Source organism: Heterodontus francisci, chromosome 7, assembly GCF_036365525.1.
Source record: "Heterodontus francisci isolate sHetFra1 chromosome 7, sHetFra1.hap1, whole genome shotgun sequence".
Classification (NCBI taxonomy): Eukaryota; Metazoa; Chordata; class Chondrichthyes; order Heterodontiformes; family Heterodontidae; genus Heterodontus; species Heterodontus francisci.
The window spans coordinates 108,881,402-108,903,312 of NC_090377.1; the positions used below are offsets into that span (position 1 = coordinate 108,881,402).

Below are 21,911 nucleotides of genomic sequence, written 5' to 3' on the forward strand. Positions count from 1 at the left end.
ACTCACTCAATGTCTAGCTGGTATGTAACCACAGGTAGAAAATCATGAAGGCCAGTGCTCGGTGGCCTGCAGCAATTGTGTGGCGTTATGCTGTGGCAGTCCACAGCTTCACAACAAATCAAAGGGTGGCTACAGGGTGACTAGGGCTATCTGCTGACAACATTACCAATGACTCCATGGTGCTTAAACAACGCTTCCACTGACAGAACAGTTTCAGAGAAGCCCTGCAGTACTTGGAGGAATGGGTGTCAAGATTCATTGTGGTCTACTGCATGGTGCACAAACTCGCTAGCATGAGGCAACAGCCCTTGCCACCAGCTATATGGCAAGTAGCTCAGGAACAGAAGTGTGAGGAAGAGGAGGAGGAGGATGACAGGAGGCAGCTGGACAGTCCCTTTCTGGCTAGGTTATTGGTGAAGCACTCATCAAAATGTGATGCCAGTCTAGAAACAGACCCATACTTTACCTTCCCTCTGTCACTGATCATCACGGCCTCCACTTAGTTACAATACTAAAAATAAAAGCCACCACAAAATAAACATTTCAAACCAGATACCAGATTTATAAATTAAATCATGCCATATTGCATACAAAAGTCAATTATAATGACCCTTATGCATTCCTTTAGTGCCTGTCTTCCCGTGCTCCTATGCAGTGCTTTCACAGTGGCTGCAGCATGACTGGTGAAAGGATGCTGACTTTCACTGGAGGAGACCGCAGATAACATTGGAAGGTGGGCCTAGAGACCTGTCTGTGGACTGCACCATCTCAGCATGGTTGGCAGCAGTCTGGGCAGGCTGGCTGACAGGCAACAACAAGGCCACTGGTGGACTTGCAAGTGGGAGGACGAATGCTGTCACCATGTGAGAGGAGAGCAGTTGCGTGCTCCATTAAACCACTACCCCAGGGTGGGGCTTCAGCAATCCTAGTAATCTGTCGGAGGACAGTCTGCTGGGCTGCTGTGACACTCTGCAAGCCCATTTGCAAACCATAATCCACAGCCATGATGCCAGCAGTATGAGCTTGCATGACCGCAGTCTAAGCTTCCATGCAGCACTTAGACATTAGGCACTGCTGCTTGTGCTGCAATGGAAGCTGAGTAATCAGCCATCAGATGCTGTATCATGGTTGGGTCTACAAGTGTTCTCATGGAGTTGGCCACCACTTCTATGCTGGAAATTACAGTTTCCAAGCTCTGCGCAAAGCCCTGTGCCAGGTTTGTGTTGGATGCCTCCATAGATGCTCCTTGACATTGACCACAGGCTTTCTGGTAGGTTTCCCAATGCATCAAGCAGTTCGTTCTTCATATCCACCAGCCTTCCTTTGTAGGCTGCCCCTTTGAAGTCCTCATCTGCGCCCGCTGCAACAGGATTTGTGTGCGACCTCGCCCTCTGGCCAGCTGACACCTAGACTATTTTTGCTCCCTGCCCTGACTGCAGGCCACTAGTGCCCAGTGTCTCAGCATGTGCCGATCCCACCTTACTGCTATCCTCTATCGTACGTGCAGTCGCAGTATCTGAGCTGGTGGCTGCAAATGTGAAATCGAGTGAAGGAGCATCTTCATCACCACTGTCTTGCTGCTCCTCCAGTGCCTGGCCAGGTCACACTTCTGTTTTCTTTGGGGGTGTGCTGCAATGCAGCTCTCTGTGCGCTTTCCAGGGCTGTACTACTCAGATCGGAGACACATCACATCGGAGAAAATAGTACCAACACATATTCAACCATCATATCACTCAATACTTTCTCATAATTAATGTTTCCTTATTATTACTGACCTGATTAATTTACTAGATTACATACTGGCCTTTCCAGCTTGTTGGGAAATCTATATTGAACCTAAACTTTCCTCACCGCCCCCCCACTCACCCCCAACCATATTAATTTAAATCCTCCCCCAACAGTTTCAATTACCCTCTGCACAAGTACATAGGTGCCATTTTGTGTTCAGGTGAGGATCATAGGAGCAGGTGTAGAGCACCCGGCCCCTCGAGCCTGCTCTGCCATTCGATATGATCATGGCTGATTTTCTACCTCAACTCCCCTTTCCTGCCCACTCCCCACATTCCTTGATTCCCGAAGAGATCAAAAATCTGTCTATCTCAGTCTTAAATATACTCAACATTAGATCATCCACAAGCCTCTGGAGTAGGCAGTTGCAAAGATTCACAACACTCTGAGTGAAGAAACTTCTCATCTCAGTCCTAAATGATCCTTATCCTGAGACTGTGCCCCCGTGTTCTAGATTCCCTCGATGAGATTATCTCTCATTCTTCTAGACTCCAGAGAGTATAGGCCCAACTTACTCAGTCTCTCAACGTAGGACAACCCTCTCATCCCAGGATTCAATCTAGTGAACCTTCTCTGTACTGCCTGCAATGCAAGTATATCCTTCCTTAAATATGGAGACCAAAACTGCGCACAGTATTCCAGGTGTGGTCTCACCAAAGCACTATACAATTGTAGCAACACTTCCTTATTCTTGTACTCCAGCCTCCTTGCAATAAAGCCCAACATGCCATTTGCCTTCCTAATTGCTTGCTGTACCTGCATACTAATTTTCTGTGTTCCTTGTATGAGTACACCCAATTCCACCCAATTCTGTCTGAGCATCAACTTTTAAAAGTTTCACACCTTTTAAAAAACATTCTGTTTTTCTATTCTTACTGCAAAGTGAATAACCTCACACTTCCCCACTCTATACTCCATCTGCCACCTTGTTGTCCACTCACTTAACTCGTCTACATCTCTTTGCAGCCTCTCTGTGTCTTCCTTACAGCTTACATTCCCACCTGACTTTGTATCTTCAACCAACTCAGATGCATTGCTCTCGCTCTCTTCATCCAAGTCATTAATATAGATTGTAAATAGCTGAGACCCAGCACTGATCCTTGCGGCACCCCACTAGTTACAACCTGCAATGAGGCACGTTTCAGCGAAGATTCACTATGAGTACCTGCAACTCCTGCGGGTAGTGCTCTGATGCACCCCTGCAACATTGATCATGTCACATTGTTTGGCAAACAATAGCTGTTGTTTACAGTAATACATAAAATGCTGAGCACAGCAACACAGGCCATTCGGCCCAACTGATCGTTGTTGATTTTTAGGCTGCATGCAAGCCTCCTCTCAATCTAATTACTTCTTCCCATCTTGCCCTTATACCCTGCTATTCCCTTCTTCGTGAATAAGGGGGCTGCATATTACTTAGTAAATAACAATCTAAATAGGGTAGAGGAGCAAAGGAATCTGGTAGTCCAAATACACAAATCATTAAAAGTAGCGACACAGGTTAATAAGGACATAAAATAGCAAACCAAGCACTAGGGTTTATTTGTAAAGAAATAGAACTGAAAAATAAAGATGTTAAGCTAAACTTACATTGAACCTTGAGCAGACCACACCTGGAGTACTGCATATAATACTGGTTGCCATAATATAAAAAAAAATATACAGAGGCCCTAGAGAGGGTGCAAAAAATAAATTCAAGGATGGTTCCAGGAATGCAAGGTTATACCTATCAGGACAGGATGAACAGGCTGGGCTTGTATTCTTTAGAACAGAGAAGACTGAGGGGTGACCTAATTGAGGTCTTTAAAATTATGAATGATAGAGTAGACAGTGAGCTGAAATTTATACTTTGAGTGGGCGAAAACAATGGCGGCCCTGTATATTAATATATGTAGCTTCCAGTACACATAAATACAAGCCCAACTGACATTCTTAAATAGGTTGTCAGCGATATTAAGTACAGCGGCTCATTTAAATAGCCAGGGCAGACTGCACCCCACCCCCCAACCCCGCCAGTGACATGGAGGAGACGGGAGCTGTCCATCTTTGGCAATGGCGTCAGCTGCCTGTGCTCAGGTGCTGACGCCATTTTTAAAGGGCTTCAAGCCCTACCATTCAATTTAATTATTTAAAGGTGCATTTAGTAAAAAAAAGTAAATGCATTTATTCTGTACCTCTCTGATGCCCCCCTCACGCCCCCCCCCCCCGATAACACTTAAATTAATTACTTGCCCTCTTACACCCCCCAAAAGACTTAACTTGTCCACCTGACCTTACCCCCTCCAAGTACATAAGCTTTAAACTAGAATCCTTCCCACCATCCCCAACACCAATGATATTACTTTGACCCTCTTCCCCACCCCCTGCACTGAGAAAATTACCTCCTATCCCCTCCCCACCAGTGTCACGCCTCAGTTCCCCGGACGGGGATCCAAAGGCATGGGAGTGCCGGCTAGCAGCTCAAATATTGCAAGGGGACAGATGGTGGGAAAGTAAAGGTAATTAATTTATTAATTTAAATTTATTTCAGTAAGTAAATAGCAGTCCCGTCGCTGAGCAACAGGGAGGCCGCCACGAGGCCTTGCCGCCATGGCAATATTGGGCCGGGCCCTCCCAGCGTCAGGGTGCATGGCGGCCCTCTCCTGGAGGCATGTTCCAGCTCCCCGCACCCCCCCACCCCCCACCCCCACCATGACCCCAGACGTCGGGGGATTTGTAAAATTCAGCCCAGCGTTTCCACTTGTGGGGAAGAGCAAAACTGGAGGCCATCAATATAAAATAGTCACCAAGAAATCCAAGAGGGAATTCAGAAGCAATTTCTTTACCCAGAGAGTGGTGAGAATGTGGACCACAGGGAGTAGTTAAGGCGAATAGTATAAATACATTTAAAGGGAAGCAAGACAAGCATATGAGCGAGAAGGGAATAGAGGGTTATGCTGACAGAGTTAGATGAGGAAAGACGGGAGGAGCCTTGAGTGGAGCATAAAGACTGGCATGGACTGCTTGGGCCTGTTTCAGTGCTGTATATCCAGTGTAATTCTATGTATGCAACAGGTCTCCCCTTAAATGCATCATTGCTATCTTCTTTCATGCTTATGAATCTCAGGCCCTTTCTGCAGAATGAGATTAATGTTGCTGAGGACCAGATAGTGGATCTCTGGTTCCACACTCAATCATGCCGTGCAGCAGTGAGTTCCACACTCTCACTATCTGTATAAAGAAATTCTTCTTAAGTTGTTTATTTAATCTGTTAGTGGCCATTTATATTTAAGCCTACTTGTGCTGGACTCACTGACTACTGGGAACAGTTTCCTCACATCCATCCCACCAAACACCGTCACAATTTTAAAGACCTTTATCAGATTTCAGCATGGCCTTCACTTTACCAGAGAAAAGAGCCCCAGCCTGCTCAATCTTTCCCAAGAGTTGCATCCTCTCAATTCTAATAACATCCCTGTAAATCTTTTCTGTACTTTCTTCAGTGCTTCAATATCCTTTTTGTCGTATGGAGACTAGAACTGCATACAGTAACACATGTGGTCCAACCAAGGTTTTATATAAAATTAACATTACCTCCCTGTTTTTGAATTCTGTTCCTCTAGAAATACATTTAAATATTTTGTTTATACTCTTTGTGAACTTATCAACTTGTGTAGCTACTTTTATATTTATGTAACTGTATTTCCAGATCGCTTTGCTCCGCGACCCCATTGAGTTTCTTAACTTCCAAGGAGTAATTGACCTTCTTATTCCTCCTACCAAAATGAACCATCTTACATTTTGCGACATTGAATTTAATTTGCCATTTATCCATCCATTCTGCAAGCCTGTTTATGTCTTTCTATATTTTAGTGCAGTCCTCAATATTATTAGCTATACTGTTGGTATCATCAGCGCATTTTGACACCCTGGGTAGAATTTGCAACCTGATATGGGAGCGAGAACAGAGTCGGGCTGGCATGTAATTTCACACCACCAGTCAAGATGGCAGCTTGTAGCACCATCTTGCCCCGGAGCCATTTTCTCAGAGGCGGGATCAGGGGCAAAAGGGCTACCCATCCACAAGCAGGGGGTAACCAACTGAGGTAAGTTAAAGGTCAATTATCAGAGGCTGACTGGAATTTTTGAGCAGACCACAAGGCCAGCGCTCCAGGATGCCTTTGAGGCCCTCCCCCTTTACTTGGCCACAGGCCACCCTGTGGAGAGCACCACCTCCACAATGGCGACCCAGGAACTGTGGCCATTTTGCAACTCAAATTTGTTAAAGTTGCCGAGAGGATGCCTCAAGATTCGAGAACCGATCAATTAAGGATGGAGAGCACATCCTTTGGGTCTGGCCACTAATTGACCAGGGAAATCACTACCAGGTGACACAGTGCGGGGTCGGGACACGCATCTGAACCTGACATCGGTGTCCTGACCCAAAATGCAAATTCCTGCCCCATATCTGCAATATCTCAATCCTAATATTTTACGTATATGGTGAGCAACAGTGGTCCCAGCATGGTTTCCTGTAAGACACCACTTCCCATTTTCTGCCAAAGAATTTTCCCTTAACTCCTACCCTTTGTTTTTTGTTTTGTAGCCATCTTTCAATCTATCCTGCTACCAAGCATCAGACCCCACAAGACAGTACCTTTGAAATGAGTCTCTCATGTGGCGCCTTTTCAAAAACCTTTTGAAAGTCCAGGTATAACACATCCACTGTATTGCCTTTCTGATATTCCTTTAAATAAATTTTTTATAATAATATTTTACTACTGAGTATGGAATTGAATGAAAAAATCTTGGAAAGCAGCCCTCCCAAGCTGTCGACAAACAGCACGATTCTGTTGCGAGTGCAAAATTAACCAGCCACAATGTAGTTACAGTTTTCACAAAAGCCAGAATTTGCTTTTTTAAACGGAGAAAATATATCATCAATCCAGGTTTCACCAGCATGACCCTGAGCTTCGGGTTACTTGACATTTTAGTTCACCACCCTGCTCTCACACCATCATTTCTGTCCTTGGCCTGCTCCAGTGTTCCAGGGAAGATCAGCGCAAGCTCCAGGAACAGCACCTCATCTTCCGATTAGGCACTCTACAGCCTTCTGGACTCAGCATAGAGTTCAACAATTTCAGAGCACGACTGTCATTTTTGTTATTATTTTATTTACTTTTTTAATTTTATTTTTTAACCATGTGCCTGTCTTAAACTTTGTTTTTCATGTTTCTGCTTTCAGACAAAGCTGTTCATTATTCTGTCATTAACACTCTGTCTGGATTAATGCTTTGTCTTTTACTACAACTATTAGAACCCCCTTTGCCTTTTATTCCATTACATCTCTGTCGTTTAATTTCTCCTGCCCTCCGCCCTATCCCTTTTGTTCTTCTTCCCCCTCCCCCCTTTTCACTTGCTCAAAGCCTATTACATTTCTAATCTTTGCCAATTCCGATGAAAGGTCACAGACGTGAAACATTAACTCTGTTTCCCTCGCCACAGATGCTGCCAGACCTGCTGAGCATTTCCAGCACTTTCTGTTTTCATTTCATCAGACAATGCTGTCTGACCGTACAGAATATCCTGCCCTAAAATATAGTTTTTTTTTAAACTCCATGATATTAGATAGGGCCTGGACATGGGGTTTGAAGGCATTCCTGTGTTTAAATATGTTATTTTTAGTAAGCTGTTATATGACTGAAAACTTGTCTTTTATGCTGCAGAAAGGAAGACATAATTTTTTTAGGTTGCTCATTTAATTTAAAGCAAAAATTGAAATGCTTGCTCCCTTCAGAATCAGGATACCTGTGAATTTCTTTGACTGTCTCCTTCCAAATGTTCCATCTGTTTTTTATTATCTTTCCCACTTGGCTGAATTATCTAGCTGGCATCCAACTTGTGTGTTAACACCCCTGTTAAAATGCAGGAGAGAAGTAATCCCTCTAGGCTTGCTCGAGGCTTGTTAATGTTCTAAGCACAACGTCTAGCTCTAAAGTCTCAGCCTAAGTTTTTAAAAAATCTATTTTCATGTACATTATCCATGCTCCTCAGCATTTAAAAATAAAAGTTCTGTTCTTATTCCTGGAAAAAGGCTTAAAACAGTTCTTGACTGGGTCATATTTTGTTGAAGATTAAAACTTGTTTCAAAGTGAGGTTTTTTTTTAGGGTTAGATTTAAACGTTTAGGATTTAGAGTTTAGAAATATGCTGTCTAAGGACTGTGCCAAGTCAGGCTGGAGAAACAGGAAGAGGACAACTCCTGGAAGCCAGCCAGACTGATTTCCTGTGGCTCACTGAGATTAAATTACTGAATTCCTTCACCGCAAAGGAAATGAAACCAAATGGAAACAATGGCAGGTTCTCAACAGAAATAGGCCAAGAGCTCAAAATAGACTTAAATTTTGCTTTCAGTTTGGTTTGTCTCGTTTTCCTTCCCCCATTTTCAACCCCAGCACACAGACCCGCACACATTGTTACCAGTGAATTTTGTCTGGATGTCCTTTTGTTACTACTAACCAATTAGAATGGCATGTGTTTGGAGTCTACCTCATTGAAAATTGATTTCTGGCAGGAGTAGGGCTCTTGCTGCTGCAACATTTATACATCAAGTGTAAATTCAAGGTTTTGAATTGGAACTTTAAACAGATGGCAAATCAAAAATGCCCACCAATCCAAAGACAGGATGCAGAGTGTGCCAGCTTGACTTGGTTTGCTGAATGTTTAAACACTGAGGACTGTCCCTACCTGAGCTTAAGCAAACAAGGGAGGGGGTATACCCCATACTGGAACATCAACATGTGGTGCACAAGTGCTGGGGTGAGGGTTCATGCCTGAGTGTCCCATACTGCTGAACTCCCAACTTTATTTCAGCTGCACTGCTGTGGGGTAAAGCATTTGGATTTTGGAGGGCAATGTGGCTAAGGTTAAAAAGTGCAATGGATGGAGGGAAATAACATTCCTGGCTCATTTTAAAGTGACAGCACAGGAAACAGGTCATCAGGTTGCCCATCCACAGCATTAACTGCATGTAGTATATGGCCCAGTGAGGACATTAAAAAAACAGACAGTGGGGATGTGCAGAAGGATGAAATGAATCACACTTATTATTCCCATGTTCTATCATGGTGCAGCTGCACCTGATAATCATCATCTGTCTGTTGTACCTGTCCTCAGAAATGGTGTGGAAAGGCAATGTAACATTTAAGTTATGGTCCCCTTAGTAAGGGAAATATCCGGTCTTTGCCAGTCTTCTTAGAGTGGGAAAAATTCACATTGCCTGAAGAGGTGGTGGAGGTTGGACGTTATAAGATGTTGGTCAGAGGGATATTTTTGATCCCAAGAGGTCGAGTGGAGAGAAAAGGATTTTTGGTAATTGTTGGCATCTCACACACACCATTCTTTGGGATGTGGGTGTTGCTGACAAGGTCAATATTTATTGCCCATCCCTAGCTGCCTTTGAGAAGATGGTGGTGGACCATTTTGAACCAATGGAGTGAAGATGCACCCACAGTGCTGTTAGGTAGGGAGCTCCAGGATTTTGACCTAACGATGATAGATGAACGGTGATATGAGTACATGTCAGGACAGTGTGCGGTTTGAAGAGGCCCTCAGAAATTTTAGTGCTAAGAATTACGCTGACAACCAATTTAAGATTGTCAGTCAGGCTCGCAGTGTGGTGCATTTGCATGTACTGGGAGCTACATATATAATACACAGGGCCCTTTTCTCTGCAGACAGAAAGAACATGTAGATGCATTGTGCCCGTTTCAGCGAAACAAAATAATTGACAGTCATTCACTGGTTCATTGCTCAGGGCAATGCCTTGACCAATTAGAGTAAAGCTGCCTGGTTTAAATTTCAAACAAAGCTTGGCAGTTAACTGTCAGTCACCATAAACTGGTGCATTCTCCATGGCAATGCTTCTACCAGTCAGAGTCTATTTGCCAACCAATCAGCATTCTCTTCTCATACAGCATAAATGTGTTGCTTTCCCTTACATTGGTATTCTTGCGAATTTTCCTGATGAGTGCAAGACAAAAAGCTTCGACAACATGTCTCTGTTCTCAGCAATACTCATTGTGATCTTGTTATTTATTAATTTGTTACAGTAGTTTACCTTTTCCAAGAAGAAAAAGTCTCACATTAGTAATAATCAGCAAAAATAAATGTCAGCGTTTGCTTTCTTACTCCCTTGCATTCTTTTCATTGTCATTTGTTTTGACCCTTTTCAGGTAGATATATTTACCAGCCTATGACCCATGTAGAACATCTACCAAGCACTTCAATCCCCATCGGCACAAGCAGCCATGCAGATACCGTCCAGTTATCCATCTCCCTTGTGGAACGTTTCCTAAAGACTGCTTCTTTCCTCAAGCCTCAGTTCACAACAGATACACCAAGGTACTGCAGTATTTCCAAGCTCTTTGTTGACAATTATCGGGTCAAAAGGATTAATGGCAAGATGTGCTATGTTCAGCGTCAGCCTCAGTCAGCTCCTGCTGTGCAAGACCCAAAGGTTGGAGATAGCTTTAGTCAGGCTACCTCAGTCGGTCCGAAGGATCCAACTATGGCAGATAAGATACCGGCACCACAGATAAACCATTGCTCTTCACCATCTGCTTCAGAGGATTCTGGGATAAATGCTTTAGGGTTGCACTACCCAGAATCATGTGATGAAGACACAGAGGAGGATGAGGATGAAGATGAATTGAGCTCAGATGATGACTCTAGTCCAGACAGCCAGTGGGATCAGGATGATTGTGCTTTACTTTCTCCTTCCCTATCCACTGTGGAAATCATTGAAAAAATTGAAACAACTGTCTGAACTAAAGAAGTAAAAAAGGATTTCTCTGGCCTCTTTGTCAATCTCTGATGAAACAAACTCAACTATAGCTTGCAAATTCCAAGATAAATTGAAGATGTCCTCACTATTTCATATCACTGTGTTAAAATAGTCAAAAACACAGGAATCATTCAAGCCTTTCTCAGTTATAAAACGGACAATTAAAATGTAGCACATTCAGACAGTAGACCAGTGACTATTGTGCCTACCTAGAGATTTAGACTGTGTGAAAGCCCAAAGTGGGCAGAACTTTTCACATTACCAAGCACAATATCCAAGCTCACAACTTTTTATCAAATGCTTCAGCAATGAGTCATCATTTGAAACCATCACATGGAAACACTTTCGACTGTGCAAGACCACTTCTACAAGCCTAGGCTAATGTTTTTCTTGAGGGGGTGCGGGAGAGGGCAGGTTGTGCGGGATGGGGTAAGAGAATAGGCACCAGTAGATGATGCATAGCATGTCAAGATCACTGCCAATCACCAGAAGGATTACACAACAAAACACATGAAGAAGAACAACAACTTTATTTATGTAGCGCCTTTAACGTAATAAAACTTCCCAAAGTGCTTCACAGGGGCATTATAAAACAAAATATGGCACCAAGAAACCACACAAGAAAATATTAGGTCAGATGACCAAAAGCTTGGTCAAAGAGGTAGGTTTTAAGGAGTGTCTTAAAGGAGAAAAGGTAGAGAAATGGAGAGGTTTACAGAGGGTATTCCAAAGCTTGGGGCTAAGGCAACTGATGGCGCAGCCTCCAGCAGTCGAGTGATTAAAATCAGGGATGCTTAAGAGGCCAGAATTAGAAGAGCCCAGATATCTCTGAGGTTTATGGGGCTGGAGGAGATTACAGAGATGGGGAGGGGAATGGCCATGGAGGGATTTGAAAACAAGTATGAGAATTTTAAAATCAAGATGTTGCTTGACCGGGAGCCAGTGAAGATTAGTGGGAACAGGGGTGATAGGGGAACAAGAACAGATGCGAGTTAAGACACGGGGAGCAAAGCTTTGGATGCCCTCAAGTTTACAGAGGGTAGAATGTGGGTGTCCAGCCAGGAGTGCATTGAAATAGTCAGGTCTAGAAGTTACGAAGACATGAATGAGGGTTTCAGCAGATGAAGTGAGACAGGGGTAGAGTCGGGCAATGTTATGGAGGTGGAAATTGGCAGTCTTAGCGATGGCACAAATATGAGGTTGGAAGCTCATCTCGGGGTCAAATATGATACCAAGATTGCAAATAGACTGGCTTAATCTCAGACTGTTGCCAGGGAGAGGGATGGAGTCGGTAGCTAGGGAACGGAGTTTGGAACAGAGATCAAGGCTTCCGTCTTCCCAATATTTAATTGGAGGAAACTTCTGCTTATCCAGAATTCAAATTCCACACCTTTTTCTTGAATAACAGACCCAGAAAACGGTTTAAGGCCTGGGGGCTAAAGCTTTTGTTACATATCAAGTCATGTGACTCCTTCACCTCAATAATCTGTGGATATATTGCTGAATGAATTATGTTACCCCCTGTATGGAAATGTGCTTTCAATTCTGAGTTGCCATGTAAAATATATACTGTGATTCTCACAATGTTAAATCTTTACTGAGGGTGATAACGTTATTAGAATAGAAACTTTCATGTTGTATTATTTGCCTTGCTCTATGCTGTTTTGTATTTAAACAGAACATTGCTAAAATAAATTAGTGGATCAGGATTTTCTCAGACAAATTAAGTCCTCCGACAACAGGATGCATCAACTTGGGTGTACCTATAATCTGAGACAGAAGATTATGTACAATTAAGGAGAATTTTATGAGGAATGTAAGATTAACACGGACCTCCACAAAATGTCGTCTTAGTTCCTTTATTTGAACGTGTGTGCATTTTAGATTCAAGTTGTAGATGAAAGGGTTGTATGGAGAATTAAATGCACTTCGAGCATTTCAATAGATTGTGGCACATGCTTCTATTTTTCTCTCAAACCTGTTCAACATGGCTAATTGATCACTGGTTTTCCATGTCCTCGGTCCACTTGAGATCAATGGCCAAATCTGTACCAAGCCACCAACAGATGGCAGCAATAAGCATGCTATATAATACAAGGAAGAACTGTACAACTGACTATTGGAATATACATCCAAGTAATGTGACAGTCTTCTCCCTCCTAAAGAAGCATGTGATTCAGATTAATGATGTGCCTATGTATTCAAGCAGGTAAGGAATAACAGTGCCTAATGGGCCCACTAGGAAGTTAAAGAAAAACTAAGAGTAGTAAATGGAAATTTTGCCAGTGTGACACAAGAGGATGTGCTCCTCTCTCCTTTTATAAAATTCAAATGGAGTGCCTGACACAATGCAAACAAAATGGTGCAAGAAATGTGTTTATTCACTTGATGTTTGGCATCAACTACCTGCTGTACTGCCAACTATTCAGGTACGCCATATTAAAAATAGATGCATAGTTTCTGATTACATTCCAGCAATTTTCTGATTCCCACTATAGTCTGTAATCGCAACACATTAGAGATGCGGCAAACTATAGTTTAACCTTATGTATACATTCACTGCGTCAAGGTGAAGGAATTAAGTTCTGGATTCAATGCACAGAAAGGACTGAATTTTATGTAAGCAGCGAGGGTCCCGACACTGGGCCAGAAAGGGAATGGGAACCCCACCTCAGCCGCTTGGGGAGCATTTTATGGCACTCAGGTAGAGGGCCGGCAGCGCAGCAGTGCCACCAGGAGCGGTAGCCAATGCTGGGACTGCAGTAGGCCCAGGACCACGGGCAGCGCTGGAAGCCTAGATTGAAAGTAAGTGGGGCGGGCTTGCATGGGCTGGCGAGAATGGTTGGTGGGGGGCTGGGTGGGGGTGTTGGTGCAGGGACAGGCTTTGCTGCTGGGGGCCCTCCATGGGCTACAGATTGCCCAAGCAGGAGGGTTCCCCCACCCAACCCACAGGGAGGCCGGCAGGTCTTACTGGGTGGCCTCCCCAATTGGCGGAGGACTCCCCCACCGTTGGCTAAATACAGACGGCGGCAGCAAGATGCCCATAAGTGGCCATTAATTGGCCACTTCAGGGTCTCAATTGGCCGTCCTCGGCCTTCCCCGCCCTGACAAATTTCAATGTTGTCGGGAAGGCAATGGGCACTCCATTGCCTTCCCTCATTATTTTATGAGGCCATGCCCCACCCCCCCCCCACCTCCCTGCGCATCACTAGACGGTGAATAAAATTCAGTCCGAAGTATCACAAATATTTCCACATCAGATGTTTTATATATATATATATGTATATACATTGCATACATGGCTATCTAGCTTCATTTACTGTTGTCAGAAGCAGAGATATTCTTGTTTTGGTGTTGTCTCAGCATAGCATGAAACAAGTACCTTCAACATCCTACATATTTACCTATAGCCTAAAATTATAATGTAAGCATAGGCAGATAAAACCATAAAAAGGTCAATAACATCTTGCCTTTAATAAATGGGGCATAAATTAAAAGAGCAAAGAGGTAACAATAAATTTATACAGGGCAATGGCTCAGTCAGAGTTAGAATACAATGCAGAGTGTTGGGGGCCCGTTACAGAGAGGACATTAAAGCGGTGGAGAATGTACAGTGTAGATTGTAGAAGGTCAGGATGATGCCAGGGATGAAAAACTATAGTTTTGAGGAGGAACTTGAAGTACGAGGACTCCACTGGAGCAGAACTGGCTGAGGAGATTTAATCGAGGTTTTTAAAATTATGAAAGTTTTTCCCTATTCACCCTATCAAAACCTATCAACTGGACAGGAGGTTAATGATGAGGGATTACTCCATTGTGTGGCAGCTCCTGGATTAGGGAAGGGGAAATGAACCAGGGTTTTCACTATTGATCACTATAGTTTGGTGCCTGCAGGAAGTACACTTCTGTGACTGTTGTGTCAGAATACGATCAGCTTTGCTATCCTTAACAACTGCATAGCCTGCCAGTGCTCAATGTCTGGGTTAAACATGAAGAATGGCTACTAGTATGAAATACCAGAAGGTGACTATTCCCAGTGGAGCCTGACCTCAGTGAGCAAGTCAGTGCCTTCAGGCAAGCAGATGGAGGGCATGTCACGGGGGAAAAAGGAAAGAAAAATGGTCTGAAAACAAAAATTTAATGAGTATACTAACAGTCTTGGATCATTACCATTTTGCAGTGACTATGGATTTCTGGTACAATTTCAATAGTGGAAATCAATTCTGAGTATGTATTGCGAATTTATATACTTCCAAGCTCACTATTGTTTGCAGGAAATAACTTTTCTCTAGTTTTCAAGCTTGAATTTCCTCATTGCTGGCACTTTGGCCTACCACTTTCTAGCCATCACAGACACGATGTGCTGAATGGCCTCCCGCTGCTCTATGATTCTGTGAATTTTCACATGCCTGTCTGGCTGTGGATGAACGGATTATGGCATTATTTACAGTTATATTTAGCTATAATTAGGAGAAATGTTAATGTGAATATCAAACAATAGTACAGCACAGGAACAGGCCATTCGGCCCTCCAAGCCTGCGCCGATCTTGATGCCTGCCTAAACTAAAACCTTCTGCACTTCCGGGGACCGTGTCCCTCTATTCCCTTCCTATTCATGTATTTGTCAAGATGCCTCTTAAACGTCATTATCGTACCTGCTTCCACCACCTCCCCTGGCAGCAAGTTCCAGGCACTCACCACCCTCTGTGTAAAGAACTTGCCTCGCACATCCCCTCTAAACTTTGCCCCTCTCACCTTAAACCTATGTCCCCTAGTAACTGACTCTTCCATCCTGGGAAAAAGCTTCTGACTATCCACTCTGTCCATGCCGCTCATAACTTTGTAAACCTCTATCATGTCACCCCTCCACCTCCGTCGTTCCAGTGAAAACAATCCGAGTTTATCCAACCTCTCCTCATAGCTAAAGCCTCATTTGGCTTTTTGGAAAAATCTGAAGCAAACACATTCATTTATTTAAAAAATAATGAAAATGTAATTAAAATTAAAACTTGAAAGGAGTATTACAGAATGCAATATTAGATATAGGGTTCAATGCATATGTAAGGATAGAATAATCAGAGCATCAGTAGGATAGAAGAAATGGATACATTTCTACCACACAATTGGTTATGTTATCCATGTAGATCGCATTGAGTGACTCTGGGCTATTATTCTTTTATAGAAGATTATACAGTATCATGTTAAATGCTTAGTCACAGCAGGTTCACATCAAAATGTGCCATGTAAAGGCAAGAAAGTATGAGTTAGGTACGTAGACCATATGTCCCAACTGGTGGATTGCATCAAACAGCACACTCCTTTGGCTGTTCGCAATAGGCAGAGTACAGACCGTACTCAACCAGCCCATACTTGCAAAACTTAGAAAACAGTGTCGAAAGTTAGATGTGATTCCGCGATTGGACAGCACTCACTGAACAATTCCGAGTTTGCTAAAAATTACACTAACAATCAATTTAAGATTATCAGTTGGGCTCGCAATGTCGCTCACTTACACTTGCTAGAAGCTACATATATTCATACGCAGGGACCTGTCCTTTTCAGGCAAAAAGAATATGTCCAGGTGTTGCACCTTTTTTGAATTAAAGAAAGCGTGGTGGACAATAGTTCCCTGGTGCATTCTCCATGGCAAAGCCTCGACCAGAGTTGACTTGCCAGCACCCTTTTTTCAGGCAGTATAAATTGTTGCTCCCTTTGAAATTTGGCATTCTTGCAGTTGTACTGATGAGTGCAAGACAAAAAGTTTCAACAGCATGTCTCTATTTTCAGCAATACTAAAGTATGACTATATGAAAATTCTCTTCATTTCCCTCTCCAGCCACCAGTACAGGGAAGGCATTATATGGACACCGTACGGCAAGTTAAAACATTACAATAGTGGTCATGCAGAAACTATTTCCAAAAGATCCCCAACTAGTCACACTGATCCATCTGTTCAATACTGTATACATTTTCCAATTCTGGGGGTAATTCTTTTGCATCTCTGCTCCCATTAGGAGTGAAGTTTCATCTTGAAAACAATTTTATCTGAGAACATAAGTTCTCAGAATGAGGCCATCTCTGTCATATTGCCAAAAGTCACTGACCTTTGGAATACCCAGTCACTTCAGTACATTTAGATAAGCAAAGAAAAATGTAGGAATAGGCTCTGAAAATGATTTGTAGTCATTTATAATGTTACAACCAAGTGAGAAAGGTTTCTCGGGGTCCCTCTCAGCCTTCACCTGATCTTACCGTAACAGGGTTCAATTTTAAACACACCGTGTTTTTAGCTCCCCCTTGGTGAATCCTCGTTCACCACTTTCCAATTATAAGGCAAAGAAATCAGCACAAACAGGCTTTCTTAGGTTTAAAGAAGAAAAGTTGATATTTATTAAACTTAAACTCTAATTTGGTTGACGCCTACGGATACACGACGCTCCTACACTAGCATGCATACGTGATACATGCAAATAGAGACAGAAAAGAGCAGAAGGAAAAATAAAGTGGAAAGATTTGAGGCAATATCTGAAGAGTTTTTGTTATGGTACTTCGAGCTCACGGTAGAGTCCTTGATTGTAGAGAGATCTTGCTTTTCGTTGGAGCCCAGTATTCTTCTTAAACCTTGTTCACTGTAGGAGACTTTTGTCTCTTGGGGTTCATGTGTCTTCAGTGGATTCAGATGCTGTGAGAAAGAGATGGGAGCAGGCAGACAGGAGAGGCTGTGGCGAGCTAGCCAGGAGAGATCTTCTTAGTCCAGGAGCATTCTGCTTTCTCCCCAAACTATTTGTACAAATTCAAAAATCTCAGGTTGCCCAGCAAGTTAGTCATCTGACTAGCTGGTTTGATCGTGTCCGTTTGCGTAATTGGTCATCATAGCAGTCAACCTGGAATGCGAGCTCCCCCACCTTCAACGCCTAGTGATCAAAAGTCCATTGAGGTTGAATGTCAGGAAATGGCTGCACTGTCCTTCCAAACACTGTCTGTTAATATGCAAATGTATTTTCCAGCCACAGCTGATCTGCTTAAAAAGTCCTTTCTTCTCTCCAGTAACAGTTTAAAATCAATGTTCATGACAAAATTAATGTGCCTCATTCTTGGCAGGTGGGGGCCTAGCATGACAATAATTATTCAAGATAAACAGCTGTTCTTGTTTTACTGTAGACTTGTTTTAATTCTTATACCCCAAATCACCTGATCTCTAAAATGACTAATTTCAGTTGTTCGAATTAATCACAGATAACAAATAGCAGCGGGGTTATCAAAATACTCCTAAAAGCTCCAGAATTTATTTAATTTTCACTTACAGGTAGGACCCAGGAAGTTTCCCTACTCTTTCTTCTCTCCATTCTATTCATATATTCAATTGCATCATGCTTTCTGGTCAGGAAGTCACTGACCAATTCCCAGTTTCAATGAAGTCATTGGCTCCCTGTTTTTGAATGGTTTCCAAGAGCTACTATGAGTTTTTCAAGGTAATAATATGTTCACTCATTACTGTGAAGACACACTCAATTTTTCCTCTACCAACTCAACATCATCTAAGGATCTATGGAAATAAATCCTCTGCCTTTCCCATCCATGATACTGAGCATTAACATGCCAATCTATTTTGATACCAGTTGGCCTTTTAAAAAAATGAGTCACTTTACCACCGTCTCTTATCATTCAACTTTTCACAGTGGAAATGAACTTGAACAAAGTCTGGTTGCCTTGTGCTCAACTCACTCAAGTCCTGGCTATTCCAATATGCAAACCCCCGCTACTGAACTCGATTTCCACAGCAATAATCTGGATAATTTTCATGGTGGCAGGTGGCAAGAGAAACATTTTTAGTTTGTATTCAATGGCCAGAAAATAAAACACCTGGCAACAATGAGGCACTGCAACATTGCAGAAGTTCTAAAGCTGGAAGAATTTTAATGCTGAATTACAAGAAACTCTTCCGAACCTCAGAACTGCTAGCGAAGAGTGCATTATTTATTGGCTATGCCTGCAGCTGGAAATAGTTTGTATAAGCTCAAGAGGTTATACAATCTTCACGAGTGTTAAAAGATTTTTGCTGTCACTTACTGTGGTTTGCTTTGTACATTATTAATCCATGTACCCTGTTTGTTTCCAATAAAAACTCTTTTAACTCCTTCATTTGTGTAAGAATTCTTGCAATCAATGTCTTAAGTGCCAGGAGTGAATGTAACTATGTTTGACACAGTTTTGACTAATGTATTGCAAAACCAATGTTTGTAACATTTTTCATAAACTATATTGATAAAATTTGGCCCATCTGGAGAAATGGTACCATAATTTGAGACATTGAATCACCAATGAGACAATGAAGTTTTAGACGAGATTAATCACCCACTCCGCATTCCACCTCCACTCCCCACCACAATATTTTCTGCAGAAGAACCGCACACTGATCCTTGGTGTTCGAGATTTGATTCTTGAGGAACTTGGGCTTTTCAGCTTTGAAAGGTGTTTGCAAGGTGACCTTAAAGCGATATATAAGGTAGTAAACAGTATGGAAAAGGTAAATCTGGAAAATTATGTTAAATTGCAAGAGCTGGACATGGGGGCCACAGGTTTGAAACAGCAAAAGACAAATTTAGGACTGAAACCAGGAAATTCTTCACACAACCAGTGAGCTATGCATGGAATGGACTCCTGGACAGAAACTGGAAGTAAAAATATGAAATAATTTAAGAGCCAGAATAGGATGGTCGAGCTTGAACAGTGCCAGCCCAGTTCACACCAGTGAGTAAACTTGTGTATTCTGTAAAAAGAAAAGAATACAATCATTGCAGAACACATGAAGATTTTCTTACGATATCTGCTTTTGGACAATTTTACTATTAGTGCTAAAAAAGAATACAAATAAGTGCATTAATGGCAGAATTGCTGACACTTTGCATTTCTACTCAGTTCTAATGCTACAGCAAGAGTCATTTGAGAGGGCATTTACACTGCAAGCTTAGCAACAGTGAGACTATCTGGAGGCAGTACTTTCAGATCACTTTGGTTTGGCACCCCATGGTTTGTTAATCCAGGAACAACTAAACTGAAGAGGAGCAGCAAGTTTGCAAGACTGAATGAATTTTACTTTATTACAATGAAATGCAGCCTATTTCATGAAAAAATCGTCTGTTTGCGTGTGTATCATGTTAACAAAATATGCATAGCACACTTCATCAGGTATCGAATCTGTCTCAGTATAGTATCAAAACATCTCACCGCTGGCTATGGGCTAACCTTTCTAAAGCAGGCAAAGCATAAGGCTTTTTAACCTCAGCAGTCTATTGTGAATAGGACTTGCCATGTTTTTCCAAACATGCATGAACTGTGACGTGAGAAGATGGCTGACACACTCTGAAGCCAGAGGATGGTCAAGGGATGGCTCTGCTTCTGATTTATCCCTTTCTTAGCATTTTAATTAGCTTCAGCATTCCAGGACTGTGGAGTGATAGATAAAACCAGCTGAGATTCCCATTTGTGATCGCTAGGTCGTTAAATACATGTGTGAAGATTGAGTGAGGAAGGAAAAACAAAGTATGGAATGAGAAAAATCCATCTTTTCACAAACTATGAACTCTATCCCACCTATTTGATCTCCTCATGAAAAGTTCTGCAGTAATATTCCCTAAACCCCAAATTGTAGAATATGCATCAATTCTTGCAATGCTGGTATTTAACCATGGCCTGTTGCCCCCCTGGAAACAATATCCTACCAGATCAGCTCTATCAATACAGGAGTCATTGGTTAAATTCAGTGATCCCCAGCTTTGAGTGAAGAGCTGTTGGAGGGAAGGTCATTAATTTGCCTTGCAATGAGGGACATTGGAAGCATTACATGTACAAGTCAAAGTGTGGGTATCTGTTGTGGCTGTAATTCTATAGATCAAAATCTTTTCACTGGAGCATTTTTTGATGTTGTCAAACCATGATTCTTATGGATGTTCCCCTCTCTTTGCATTGTCATTGCAGAATGGTGCATGTAAATTGTCCACTGTCCCAAAAATCCATATGATCAAAATCATGGTGTTGACCAAGAGCAGCTCTAATTGCACATTTAATTCTTGAAGAACCATATAATTGGGCATTTTATCACTCAGATGTTATGAAACTGCATTTCAAATGTCCTGATCCTTTAATAATCTACATAGTCAAGCTCTCTGCACCCATTCTAATGATTTGTTTCCATTTTATGTCCTTTATCTTCCAGATAACATATAGATCTCACTCACTTTTTTGCATCATTTTCATGAATTGTTTGATTTTAAATAAGTATCCATATTAAAATTCATCTGGTATTCTTTTGCCCATCTAATTAATTGGCCCAATCTCCTTGAGTATAATTTATCTCCCTCATATTGATCAGCTTTCCATACAACATAGTATAATTTTCTTTATAATATTGAAAGTGGTTCTTTTCCAAGTCAATTATAAATGAAGCAGAGAGCTTAGGGCACGAAACAAACTGTTCAAACTCCCGTTACCACTACTTCCCAGAAAGAGTTCTTTCTATTCACCACCATCCTATGCTTTCTGTTGTAAATCCATCTTTTAATCCAGTTAATTTGTCACCAATTCCTCCAGCCTTAACCTACTTCAAAAGGTCTCAAACGTTGAATTAACCAAATTCATTCTGTTTATTCAGTGGATAGTCTTCATTCACAAATTTAGACTCCTCCATAGGGAATTCCAGTAGATTAGTGGGACAGGATCTATTGCTTCCAAATCCGTGTTGACTTCTGCCAATGAATTTTACACTGTTTTAATGAGGCATGGCATTGAGCTTCCTGTGATGCTTCTCAAGATTAAACACTCTGCTAAAATTTACCTTTCAGATTTATTGACATTGGAAGCCTACCAGCAATGGTGACACGCTATGTCCCCTTCCCCACATTACCTCCTCAGAAACTGTATTAGCCCCATCTTGAAAATAAACAAAAGAGAGTTCTACATTTTTGGGTGTATAGGCACTGTTTTCTTCACACTGTCTTGACACAGAGCACAATCTATGAAACTTGCTAGCTTCAGAATGATCTTGCCTGTGTTATGAAAGTGCTTTGATTTTTTGCTAAATATTTTTTGAGGATTCATATTTAATTTGTGGCAATTGATTCATTTTTTGGAAGGTTGAAGATTTCATAGATGCTGGACTTTGTTGAAAAGACTCCATGGACACTGAGAGGGTCATCTGAGAGGTCTTGTCTGAAAACAACCTTTTACTGGAAGTCACATATTTTCAGTTCAATAAACAGCAGAAACCTCCGTGACCTGGGAAAGATGTTTACAGAGAAGTG

At 42.1% G+C, this 21,911-nt stretch overlaps 1 protein-coding gene across 1 annotated transcript in view; it reads left to right on the plus strand.

Moving 5' to 3' along the window:
- The window catches only part of LOC137372226 (UPF0524 protein C3orf70 homolog A-like), a 51,702-nt gene extending 39,149 nt beyond the window's left edge, over window positions 1–12,553 (plus strand). Inside the window, exon 2 of the mRNA XM_068035874.1 lies at window positions 10,001–12,553. Within this exon, the coding sequence (XP_067891975.1) occupies window positions 10,001–10,593 (593 nt within the window). The 3' untranslated portion in view covers window positions 10,594–12,553. The remainder of the gene's footprint in view (window positions 1–10,000) is intronic.
- The last annotated feature ends 9,358 nt before the right edge of the window (window positions 12,554–21,911 follow it).